This window comes from Rana temporaria, chromosome 3, assembly GCF_905171775.1.
Source record: "Rana temporaria chromosome 3, aRanTem1.1, whole genome shotgun sequence".
Classification (NCBI taxonomy): Eukaryota; Metazoa; Chordata; class Amphibia; order Anura; family Ranidae; genus Rana; species Rana temporaria.
In genome coordinates this window covers 462538927-462550999 of record NC_053491.1, presented here as the reverse complement: position 1 = coordinate 462550999, position 12073 = coordinate 462538927, and the positions used below count along the sequence as shown (strand labels likewise).

The window sequence follows — 12073 nt, the reverse complement described above, 5'->3', positions numbered from 1 at the left end:
AATATAAATGTTTTATTTATTTTTTTACAAAATAAACATGGACAGGCGTTTTTAAGCTGTAAAAAAGGCTAACAACAGTGGCTGTAAAAACGCCAGTGGAAATGAAGCCTTATGCTTTAGACCCCTTTCACACTGAGCCGCCCATAGTGCCGACGGTAAAACGCCGCTATTTTTACCGCCGACGCTGTGGGCAGATTTGCCCGAGGGCTTTCACTATGGAGACAATGGAGCAGCTGTTTAAGGGCGTATTTTAGGCGCTATTTTTAACGCTATAGCGCCTGCAATACGCCCTCAGTGTGAAAGGGGTCTTAAACTGTAAGGCTTCATTTCCACTGGCGTTTTTACAGCCACTGTTGTTATCCTTTTTTACAGCTTAAAAACGCCTGTCCATGTTTATTTTATTTTTTTTGTGAGCTGGAGCTCAAAAACGCTGCGGTAGCGTTTTTGAGCGTTTTCACACGTTTTTGAGCGTTTTTTAATGTCTGGCGTTTTTACAGCTCTATTGCTGACATCAGCGGACATCAGCGGACATCGAGTCCGCAGGTCCCGTGGGCACGGTCACGCACCGCCGGTGGCGTGCGCCCGGCAGGGGGCAGGTTTCAAAGCAACGTATATATAAATTGCTTTGCCTGCCCGTGCCATTCTGCCGACGTAAAAGTGCTTGAGGCAGTCGGCAAGCAGTTAAGGATTATTATTATTTTTTTAAATTTTATTTTAACCACTTAAGGACCGCCTCCTGCACATATACGTCGGCAGAATGGCACAGCTGGGCACAAGCACGTAGGTCCTCTTTAAGTGCCCAGCTGTGGGTCGCGGGCGCGCACCCGCGACGCACGCCCGTGACCCGGTCCCCGGAGCTGAAGAAAGGGGAGAGCTGTGTGTAAACACAGCTTCCCCGCTCTTCACTGTGGCGCTGTCATTGATTGTCTGTTCCCTGATATAGGGAAAGACGATCAATGACATCACACGTCCAGCCCCGCCCCCCTACAGTTAGAAACACAGATGAGGTCCCACTTAACCCCTTCAGCGCCCCCTAGTGGTTAACTCCCAAACTGCAATTGTCATTTTCACAGTAAACAATGCATTTATATAGCATTTTTTGCTGTGAAAATGACAATGGTCCCAAAAATGTGTCAAAATTGTCAGATGTGTCCACCATAATGTCGCAGTCACAAGAAAAATTGATGATCGCCGCCATTAGTAGTTAAAAAAAATAATAATAAAAATGCAATAAAACTATCCCCTTTTTTGTAAACGCTATACATTTTGCGCAAACCAATCGATAAACTCTTATTGCGATTTTTTTTAACCAAAAATAGGTAGAAGAATACGTATCGGCCTAAACTGAGGAAAACATTTTTTTTATATATATTTTTGGGGGATATTTATTATAGCAAAAAGTAAAAAATATTGCATTTTTTTCAAAATTGTCGCTCTATTTTTGTTTATAGCGCAAAAAATAAAAACCACAGAGGTGATTAAATACCACCAAAAGAAAGCTCTTTTTGTGGGAAAAAAAGGACGCCAATTTTGTTTGGGAGCCACGTCGCACGACCGCGCAATTGTCAGTTAAAGCGACGCAGTGCCGAATCGCAAAAACTGGCCAGGTCCTTTACCTGCATTTTGGTTCGGGGCTTAAGTGGTTAATGTTGCAATCATATTAGTGTGTGACCTGCTAAATAGTTACATTTCATTCTATTTAGATTTTCCATGAATTATTACATTACATGCTCTGCAATCTTTTGTACGGAATTTAACTGTCATTTTTTGTATTGTTTTTGTCCTAGTTCGGAGCAGCAGATGGACAGCATTCAGGCTGCAGGTGAGGGTACAGTATTTATTTACCAAAATAGTGATAATTTAAAGCAATATTAAATCCAAATATCATATATGGCAGCTTTCCAGTCCTTGGATGTGGTGGCTGTTCCTTACACACCCAGCGCTCTGGGTGGAGAAGACCTAGATCACCTGACTTGCTCCAAATAAATACCTTCTCCCAGCATTCATAGCGGCCAGTCTGATGGATTGTGAAAAGTATGTTTAATTCATAACCTGAATTCAATGTAGCCCGTCATACTAAAGCCAAAGGAAACAGTGCCACATATTGACAAAATGGAGAAACCACAGCTTAATAGGATTAGGAGGAAAACCATTTGATCAATAAAGACTACAAATTAGCCAGGCCAGTTACCACCTAGCACAGCTAAATTTAATCGTAGCCCTGTTTAAGACTAGGGTGCTAGACACATATCATATATCATAATTGCAGGACTCAAAATTTCAAGTCCTGAGCTACTAGCCAGGCCTCAAAGGTTGCTCGCCACCAGTTGCCCCGCCCCCAATTCTACCCCTAAACTTGCCCTCATAAATTATCTCATGAAATTACACTTAAATGTTTTATGCCCACCAATGCAGCCTCCCCGTGTCCACGAATGCTGCCAATCATGGGACGGCGGATCTGTCTATTAAAGTTCTCCGGACAAGGGGGAGGGGCTGTATATGAAGGCGCACGGCGGGGAACACACAGCTATTGAAATGAAAGCTGTGATGTTCCCCAGCTCTCTAATCAATCAGGCGGCTGCGGCTCTCCTCTCTCTTCCCCTACAATCGCTGGCAGAATGGCTCCCATACCAACGGTGCTCGCCCCCTGCTCCCAGGCAGCCCAAACTCGCCAGCCCTCAAAATCCACTCGCAAAATGCGAGCAGGCGAGTGGTATTTTTGAGGGCTGATAATTGTATCATGCAAATTTTATTGAAAAAAAAACAGCAAATCAATGCATCATATTGATCACATTGGAGGGACTAACCTACCAGGATGCTCAATAAAGAGGATTGTGGTAAGTCAGTCACGTGTAGGGTTCCCAGAGAAAAAGGGACCAGAACCAAGAGGTATTAGTAACCATAGGAGGGACCCAAAAAAATGATTTTACCTAGAGGTAAAAGTACCCAGTATGCAATTGGTAAAGCAGTAGTAAACCCGCATTTTTTTTTTAAACCTGTAAGACAAAAGGCATAATGAGCTAGTATGCGCTACTGCGAATGCATGCAGGAGACTTCTTTCAAGGTCTGGCGTCTGCCGGACCTTCAGCTGAGAAACTCAGAGCGCATGCGCCTCTGAAGTCAGCAGCTGCATGCAAGAGGAATATCTCCTAAACCGTACAGGTTTAGGAGGTATTCTTTGTACCTACAGGTAAGCCTTATTAAAGGGTTTACCTGTAGGCAAAAGTTAAAAAGAAGGGTATACAACCGCTTTAATGGAGGTCTTGATAGGAGTAAAATCTAGACACAGATTTCCAAACTTTTCCACTTTATCCACAACTAAATAGAAAAGGTTTTGGGTCAATATACACTTTAAATCTGAAGTTTAAATCAATCCATGCAAGGTATTAAATAATCCAGCAATTTAGAGAAGACCATTCATGGAGCTTGTAAAGCCACTCTCATTCTTTCTAAACTACTGCCATAGTGCTGATCTATAAGGATATAGACGCCTCCTGCATGTATCCTTACCTTATTAAATGTTTCCCCTCTGTTATAAGAACTGAAAAACTGCAGATTCTGTGGGTGGATCTGTTGTCTGGAGCTCTGTGGGTGGAGTTGTGATGTCAGTATACTCCCCGCCTACCTCTACACTCCCCTTGTCAACATGCATTTTTTCCTGTGTATTTCTTACACTGAATTCTGCTATGATCACTAACATCCAGTCAAAATCCAGAAAAGTAACCACATGACTTCAGAAAAGGAGTGGGGGTGGGAATTAAAAAATAATACCTGTCTCCAAGCTAGTGCATGAGATATGTAAATAACCTGTCACTCACAGCAAGGGGGCGGAACGGACTAAGGTTTTTCTCTGTAAGTCCGTTTTATCTCACTGAACAATAAAAGAGGATTGCTCAGAGCTGGGTTAACTCTGTGTGGCAAGACTGGGCACAGATGATAGGAAATCTTATACTGTACATTGTGACATTTTGGGGTTTACATCCACTTTAACCTTTTTCAGGTGTTGTGACAAGCGAGGAGGCACCGTACTGCGAGATAAGTACGAAGGTGAGAGCTTGGAATGGTCTTCTTTTTAGAATTGTATATGAGCAAAGTATAGCCAACTGGTGTTAAAGGGTAACTTCACTTTGGTGGAAAAGAATGGGCTAGATTCAGAAACATTGCCTATCTTTAGGGGGGCGTAGCGTATCGCATATACGCTACGCCGCCGTAACTTTGACAGGCAAGTCCCGTATTCACAAAGATTTTGCGCCCGAAGTTACGGCGGCGTAGTGTATATGGGCCGGCGTAAGCCCGCCTAATTCAAAATAGGCTGGTAGGGGGCATGTTGTATGCTAGTTACTAGTGACCCCACGTATTTGACGTTTCTAACGAACGGCGCATGCGCCGTCCGTGGACGTATCCCAGTGTGCATGCGTCAAAATCACGTCGGCTAGAGATACGCTGAACACTGCCTACGACGTGTACGTAATTTACGCACAGCCCTATTCGCGTACGACTTACGCAAACGACGGAAAATTTTACGCTGTCCCGACGTCCATACTTAACATTGCCTGCGCCTCATATAGCAGGGGTAACTTTACGCCGGTCCGACGCATTACACAAACGACGTATATAGATACGCTGGGCGCAACTACGTTTGTGAATCGGCGTATCTAGCTCATTACCATATTCAACGTAAATCTATGGAAGCGCCACCTAGCGGCCAGCGTAAATATGCAACTAAGATACGACGGCGTAAGAGACTTACATCGGTACTATCTTAGCCAAATTTCGGCGTATCTTGCTTTCTGAATACAGAAAAAAGATACGCCGATGCATCCTAGAACTGATGCGGCGTATCAATAGATACGCCAACGTAAATTCTTTCTGAATCTAGCCCCATATATGTAAAAAAATAATATATGAAATACAATTAGTACACAAGCCATGCTGTATTTTTGAAGGCGTTCCTTATACTAGTGGTGTACAAAACAACTCCAGGTAGCCATATTCATTGCGATTTTACAGAAAATTGCAGCACTTCAAATTGAAAAGGAAAGGGATTTTTTTTATATAAATGTTCCTGCTTGCGTGATTGGCTCACTGATTTTCCCAGAACTCTGCACTAAGTCAGATTTTAGGTATAATCTGCAATAGGAATTTAAGTTTTGGTGAGATACTCAAGAGTTAATTGCTTCTCTCACGAGAACACTGAGAGTGCAGCAGGTGATTATAATAATGAACCAGACCCCCCCCCCCCCCCCATTCAGAATCAGTCTACACAGGACATGGTGAAACAAACAGCTTTTTCTTTAGAACCGAAACAGGTAGGAATCTGCTACAAAGTTTGCTACAAAGTTTGTTAAAGTTATGTCAGAAACCGTGAATCAGACCGAGACAGAAGTACAGTTAAATCACACTTGTTTATTAATTAATAATAAAAACATAAACAGAGTAAACGTAGCCAGAGTTCAGGAACCGGATTGGATAGTCAGGCAAGCCAAACGTCAGGGAGCCAGAGATAAACGTAGTAGAACAGCAAGCACGATCTGGAGCCAGAAGGAATGTCAGCCAAGCAAGTCTTCAACAGGGAGATAGTTTCTGTGATGTTGACCAAGGCGAAGGCAGAGATCATCTGAGCTGGACGACTTAAGTAGGCAGGATTGACAAGCAGAATCATCAACAGGTGAGTTACTGTGGAGGGACAGGAGCTGGCAATTAGCTGACAGCTGAGCTGCCAGCTCAGAGAAGGAAGGGCTGAGCCCAGTGCCTGATAAGTTACTTTTCACACTGAGGCGTTTTTCAGGTGTTTTAGCATGTTTTGCCTGCCTCACCAGCAGCGTCTTTGGGGCGGTGTGGGAGTGGTGTATACAACGCGCTTTTTCGGGTGCATTAAACCCTTTCTTCGGCCGTCAGCGGGGGTTAAAATCGCACCACTAGCGGCCAAATAGCACTGCTAAAACGACAGTAAAGCACCGCTAAAACTAGCGGCTCTTTACTGCTAATGCTGCCCTTGGCTCAATGTGAAAGGGCTCTAATTCCTGTTTATGTTATTTCTAAATCCCTCTTTTATCTCTTGTACTATTCTGAAAGCTGAACTCCGGAGACAGAAAAGGGCTGTCCTTCCTGCTGTAGTTAGAGGGTGATAAATAAGATGATATACTTACCCTCATTGCATTTTTCAGCAGGAAGGCAGGGGTATGCTGTTCCAACACCTCCAGCATTGCATGTATATAATGGCAAGGGGTGTTGGGGTATGCTGCAGGATATATGGATGCTGACTGCTGGGGAATCTATTGTCACTGAAGGGTGGTCTATTTTTGGGGTGTTCTATTGTTACTGGAGATGTCTATTGTTGCTGATGGGGGATCTATTGCTGGGGCTGTGGATGTTATGTTTTGGGGTTTCAGTTGTTTCTGGGAGGGGTCTATTGTTTAGAGAGGGATCTATTATTGCTGGCTGCAGGGAGATCTGTGGTTGCTGCCAGGGGTCTGTTGTTGCTGGGGGGGGGTGTTTGTTGCAGATGGTCCATTGTTACTGGGGGTTCCATTGTTGCTGGGGCAATCTACTGTTGCCTGGGGTCTACTGTTGTTGGCTGCAGGAGATCTATTTTACTGCTTTCTTTGGTATCATTACCAAATTCAATAGAATAGACTTAGTTCCACAAATGTTACATGGTTCTGTATTTTATATAAGGGGTGGTACTGGAAGGTGGGGAGGGGGTGGAACCAAGGAACGGTGCACAGGGGGCGGAGACAAGGAGTGAACTGAACACGGGTAGTTCCTGCAGCTATTCTCTTTGAAGAAAAGCCATGCCTAACTTATTGCTCATTCCTGTAGACCAGGGGTGCCCAACCTTTTGAAGAGCAATGGCCACTTAAGCGACTTGGTAACCAGTCGCGGGCCACAATGAGCGGAGCAGGTGGATGGCAGCCCACTCAGCGCTATAGAGCCCACTCTACTCTCTTTTTTTGCGTATTGGATTGGAGGTAGGCGTTTGTAAACGGACACAAGTCCATTTACATCTTCCACTACTTAGAGGTGAATGGAGGGTCCGATTTGGTTGGACTGACCGTGTGAAAGGGGCCTAAGGCTGCTTTCACACTGATGCGCTGTTCTTTACCCACATCACGGGTTCAGCACAGTTCACCTGTGGCTTTCCTGCAGGTTAGCTGCACTTTGCCATAGACTTTTATTATATCCTGTAGGTGTGGTGCACTTTCAGAAAGCAAACTCGCAGGTAATAGAAGTCTATGGCTCAGTGCAGGTAGGGTGACCATGTGTCCCAGATTGCCTGGGACAGTCCCGCATTTTGCAGGTCTGTCCCGGGCACATTCGTTCCAGAACAATACAGTGTCCCGGAATGAAACTGACACAGTCACCCCCCGGGCCAATCTGATGCCCCCAAAAAGGGCGACACATCACTGCTTTACTTACCAATAGTACTTGTCCTGGCCAGGAAAGCCTGGAGGAGCACAATCCCCGCCCCCTGCTTGTGATTGGAGAAATCATAAATCCCGCCTCTTGTGTCCAATCACTGTGCTGTGATTCATTACAGCACAAGCTGATTTTTGGGAGTTTGGTAGTTTGGAAATGTGGTCACCCTAAGTGCAGGTAACCCACAGGTGCACTTCTCTGCAGCTGTGGATCAGTTTGAAAGCAGCCCAGTAACCACTGCAGAACAGATATGCCCATATATACACTGTGGGCTAGATTCAGAGAGAGTTACGCCGGTGTATCAGTAGATACGCCGTCGTAACTCTGAATCTACGCCGTCGTAAATTTAAGCGTATTCTGGAAATCAGATACGCTTAAATTAGGCTAAGATACGAGCGGCGTAAGTCTCTTACGCCGTCGTATCTTAGTTGCATATTTACGCTGGCCGCTAGGTGGCGCTTCCGTCGCTTTCGGCGTAGAATATGCAAATGACCAAGATACGCCGATTTTAGTAATAAACTTACCTTTAATAACAGTATTCTATTATATTTTATTGCATCCCAGAGCAGGAGGTCGCGGGCCACATCAGAGGGCTCCGTGGGCCACTGGTTGGGCACCCCTGCTGTAGACTTCCTCCCCTTCATGTGCCCAGTCTCTCCATGCATCTTCCCTTTGCTGTCAAAAGTTTCAGATGTCATTCTGTACAATAGGACTACTGGTGAGATGGAAGGCCATAGACCAGTGGTTCTCAACCTTGTCCTCAAGTACCCCCAACAGACCATGTTTTGGGAATTTCTCTTAGATAAAATAGCTGTCAAAAATACCAATCCATTGACTCTTGCCTGTGCATGATAAAGGAAAACCTGCAAACATGGCCTGTTGGGGGTACTTGAGGACAGGGTTGAGAACCACTGCCATAGAGGACTTGCCAACATTTAGAAGCATCAGACAGTGGAGAAGAGCATGGTCTCTCAGAGGAGGGAGGAATGGGGTAAATATACCGTATTATTCATCATCCCCTTAGGGGAGGTAAGTAGCCCTCCTCCCCACTGCAGGGATAACATTCCTAACCAGGTTACCTATAATATCTAAAGAGCTAACTATGTGTTTTCAGAAACCAGAGGATGTCCTAAAGGCTGCCACTGATGAAACCGAAAAGACGGAGATGGGAAGCGGACAGATGGAGGATGGCGAAGAGGTAAGTACCAAGATATGGCATTATTAAAAATTTCAGACTTCAGGGGGGACGGATTCTGACCAGTTGGGGTAGAAAATGCCTCAGGGCCGAGCATCAGTGAGAATAAACATGGCCCCAGTGTTGGTGGGCAGTACGAGGAGGAATAGTGCTCCATCATTGCTATTAGTCTAAGAAATAGTGCCTCATTGTTGGTGCCATTGGGAGGAATAGTGGCTCATATCATTGGGAGCAATACTGCCCCAAGGGTCGGATGAAGGCTAGCAAAGGGCCACATTCCGCCCTTGAGCCGCAGTTTGGAGACCCCTGCCTTAGCCTACAGCTGACATTTGTTGCTTATAGGTTAAAATCTGTATTTTTTGCTACAAAATTACTTAGAACCCCCAAACCCCCCTGTCATCACACAATTCCCGTCGGAAAATCCGATCCTGTGTACGAGGCTTAAGGCTCCGTTCACACCTAGGCGTTTTTCTGCTCTAATGCCGCGTACACACGACATGTTTTTCATGACGTGAAAAATGCCATTTTTTAAAATGGTCTTTAAAAAACGGTCGTGTGTAGGCTCCAGAGCATTTTTCTCAACGTGAAAAATGGCCATTAAAAATTTAGAACCTGCTCTATTTTTTCTCGTAGTTTTTTCACGTCGTAATTTTTCTCGACGGGAGCGCTTGATCTGGTAAAACTAGAGTTTGTAATGGAGATAGCACATTCGTCACGCTGTAACAGACTGAAATGCACGAAGACTGAAGAGCGCAAATCGTCTCTGACCAAACTTTTACTAACACAAAATCAGCAAAAGCAGCCCAAAGGGTGGCGCCATCTGAATGGAACTTCCCCTTTATAGTGCCGTCGTACGTGTTGTACGTCACCGCGCTTAGCTCAAGCTTTTTTTTTTTCATGATCCTGTGTATGCAAGGCAGGCTTGACAAGAATCACGTAGAAAAAAACTTTGTTTTTTCTAGACCATTAAAAACGGTCGTGTGTACGCGGCATAAGTATCAGCTCTAAAAATGCCCAACAAGACACATCCCATTAATTTCAATGGTCTCTGTTCACATCTGAGTGTTCTGTCCCCTAAAGCAAAATGGCCCCTCAAAAAAGTACACAAGTTTTTTTTTTTGGCAGATTACAGGCGTTTTTCATTCTTTTACATTGGTGACATTTTGACCTGTACAAAATCGCGGTAAAAATTGCGCTACTTTCTGCCTGAAATCAATACGCTCAGGTGTGAACAGAGCCTTAAACAATTAAAGCGGTGGTTCCCCTAAAAATAAAATGTTAACATTGCCTTTCCCAAATAAATTACGATTAGAATCGGCCGGTTTTATTAAAAAAAAAAGGTCCGTACATACCGTTTGTTAGATTCGTTCCCACCGCCACTTCCGGGTACGATGCTGGCGGTGGGCATTCCTAATTGATGGACAGGCATCCGACCAACGCATACATCGCGTCACGAGATGCCGAAAGAAGCCGAACGTCGGTGCTGCTCTATACGGCGCATGCGCACCGACGTTCGGCTTCTTTCGGCATCTCGTGACGCGATGTATAAGTCGTTCGGATACATGTCCATCAATTAGGAATGCCCACCGCCAGCATCGTACCCGGAAGTGGCGGTGGGAACGAATCTAACAAACGGTATGTACGGACCTTTTTTTTTTAATAAAACCGGCCGATTCTAATCGTAATTTATTTGGGAAAGGCAATGTTAACATTTTATTTTTAGGGGAACCACCGCTTTAAGGACCGCCGATATACGTCGGCAAAATGGCACGGCTAGGCACAGGAATGTACAGGTACATTGCCCTTTAAGTGCCCAGCCATGGGTCGCGCTCGCGACCTGGTCCGTAGCTCCGTGACTGCGCCCGCGGGGCACGCGGACCCAACCGCCGCCGGTGTCCCGCGATCGGGTCACAGGTGCTGAAGAACGGGGAGAGGTAAGTGTAAACAAACCTTCCCCGTTCTTCTCTGTGTCAGTGACACTGATCGTCTGTTCCCTGTCATAGGGAACGACGATCAGTGACGTCACACGTACAGCCCCGCCCCTACAGTAAGAATCACTCCCTTAGGGCACACTTAACCCCTTAGAGTACTCTAGTGGTTAACCCCTTCACTGCCAGTGTCATTTTCACAGTGCATTTTTATAGCACTTTTCACTGTGAAAATGACAATGGTCCCAAAAATGTGTCAAAAGTATCCGAAGTGTCAGCCATAATGTCACAGTCACGAAAACAATCGCTGATCGCCGCCATTACTAGTAAAAAAAAAAATATTAATAAAAATGCCATAAAGCTACCCCCTATTTTGTAAACGCAAACTGTAAACTTTTGCGCAAACCAATCAATATACGCTTATTGCGATTTATTTATTTTTTACCAAAAATAGGTAGGAGAATAGGCATCGATCTAAACTGAGGAAAAAAAATTTTTTTTTATATATGTTTTTGGGGGATATTTATTATAGCAAAAAGTAAAAAATATTGCATTATTTTCAAAATTGTCGCTCTATTTTTGTTTATAGCGCAAAAAATAAAAACCACAGAGGTGATCAAATACCACCAAAAGAAAGCTTTATTAGTGGGAAAAAATGGACGCCAATTTTGTTTGGGAGCCACGTCGCACGACCGCGCAATTGTCAGTTAAAGCGACGCAGTGCCGAATCGCAAAAAGGGGCCAGGTCCTTTACCTGCACAATGGTCCGGGTCTTAAGTGGTTAATCTGTGTCACTTTATTGTTCTCTCCTTTTTCCAGGGTAATCTTCTGTACGCCAAACTGAACCAAACCAAACTGAAGGAGAAACGTCCAGCCGAGATTCCGAAGCAGAATGAAGAAGTCGTCTATGCTGCTGTGGTCAACACAACCACCAAATAAGGTTTTACTGTATGTCACATGGAAAGCATTCTTAAATAGCAAATGTTTGTATAATCTGGCTGAAGCTTATTCTGATTTTTTATTTTTCCTCCTTTCCTCCCTTATTAACATGTTACTGAAATTATTAAATAAAGCCTTTCTATTTTCATTTTAGTCATCACTGGGTCTCTTTACTTTATGCAATGTATTCAGATCATGGCTGGTGGGAGGGGATGGCAGAGTGCTGTACATGGCTTCCAGGAGACATCACAGCACCCGGCCTCAGTACTCCTCCTTAGAGGCGGCTCTAGGCTTTGTGAGGCCTTAGGCAAAACTTGACATGGGGCCCCACTCACACCCAAGATTGGAAAAATAATTCAAGGACAAGAGCCTCTTCCCCACAACCCTGGCCAGTGATTGTGGGGGTCTTTAAAAAGCGCCCCCCCAGATCCCGCTCTTTAGTAACTGAGAGGTGGGGTCACCTGGTGTTGTCACCTGATGAACCCGCCCCCTTGGGACATCATTGACTGAGGTAATGCTGGGTCATTGACGTCACAAAGTTATAGTGTCTACAAACTAGGGTACATTTTCTGGAATTTACACAGCTTTTAGT

At 44.7% G+C, this 12073-nt stretch overlaps 1 protein-coding gene across 1 annotated transcript in view; it reads left to right on the top strand.

The window, feature by feature from the left end:
- LOC120933538 overlaps positions 1-11634 on the top strand; it is a 125325-nt gene extending 113691 nt beyond the window's left edge. Inside the window, exons 7-10 of the mRNA XM_040346796.1 lie at positions 1788-1822; positions 4001-4047; positions 8534-8617; positions 11362-11634. Of these exons, the coding sequence (XP_040202730.1) occupies positions 1788-1822; positions 4001-4047; positions 8534-8617; positions 11362-11481 (286 nt within the window). The 3' untranslated portion in view covers positions 11482-11634. The remainder of the gene's footprint in view (positions 1-1787; positions 1823-4000; positions 4048-8533; positions 8618-11361) is intronic.
- The last annotated feature ends 439 nt before the right edge of the window (positions 11635-12073 follow it).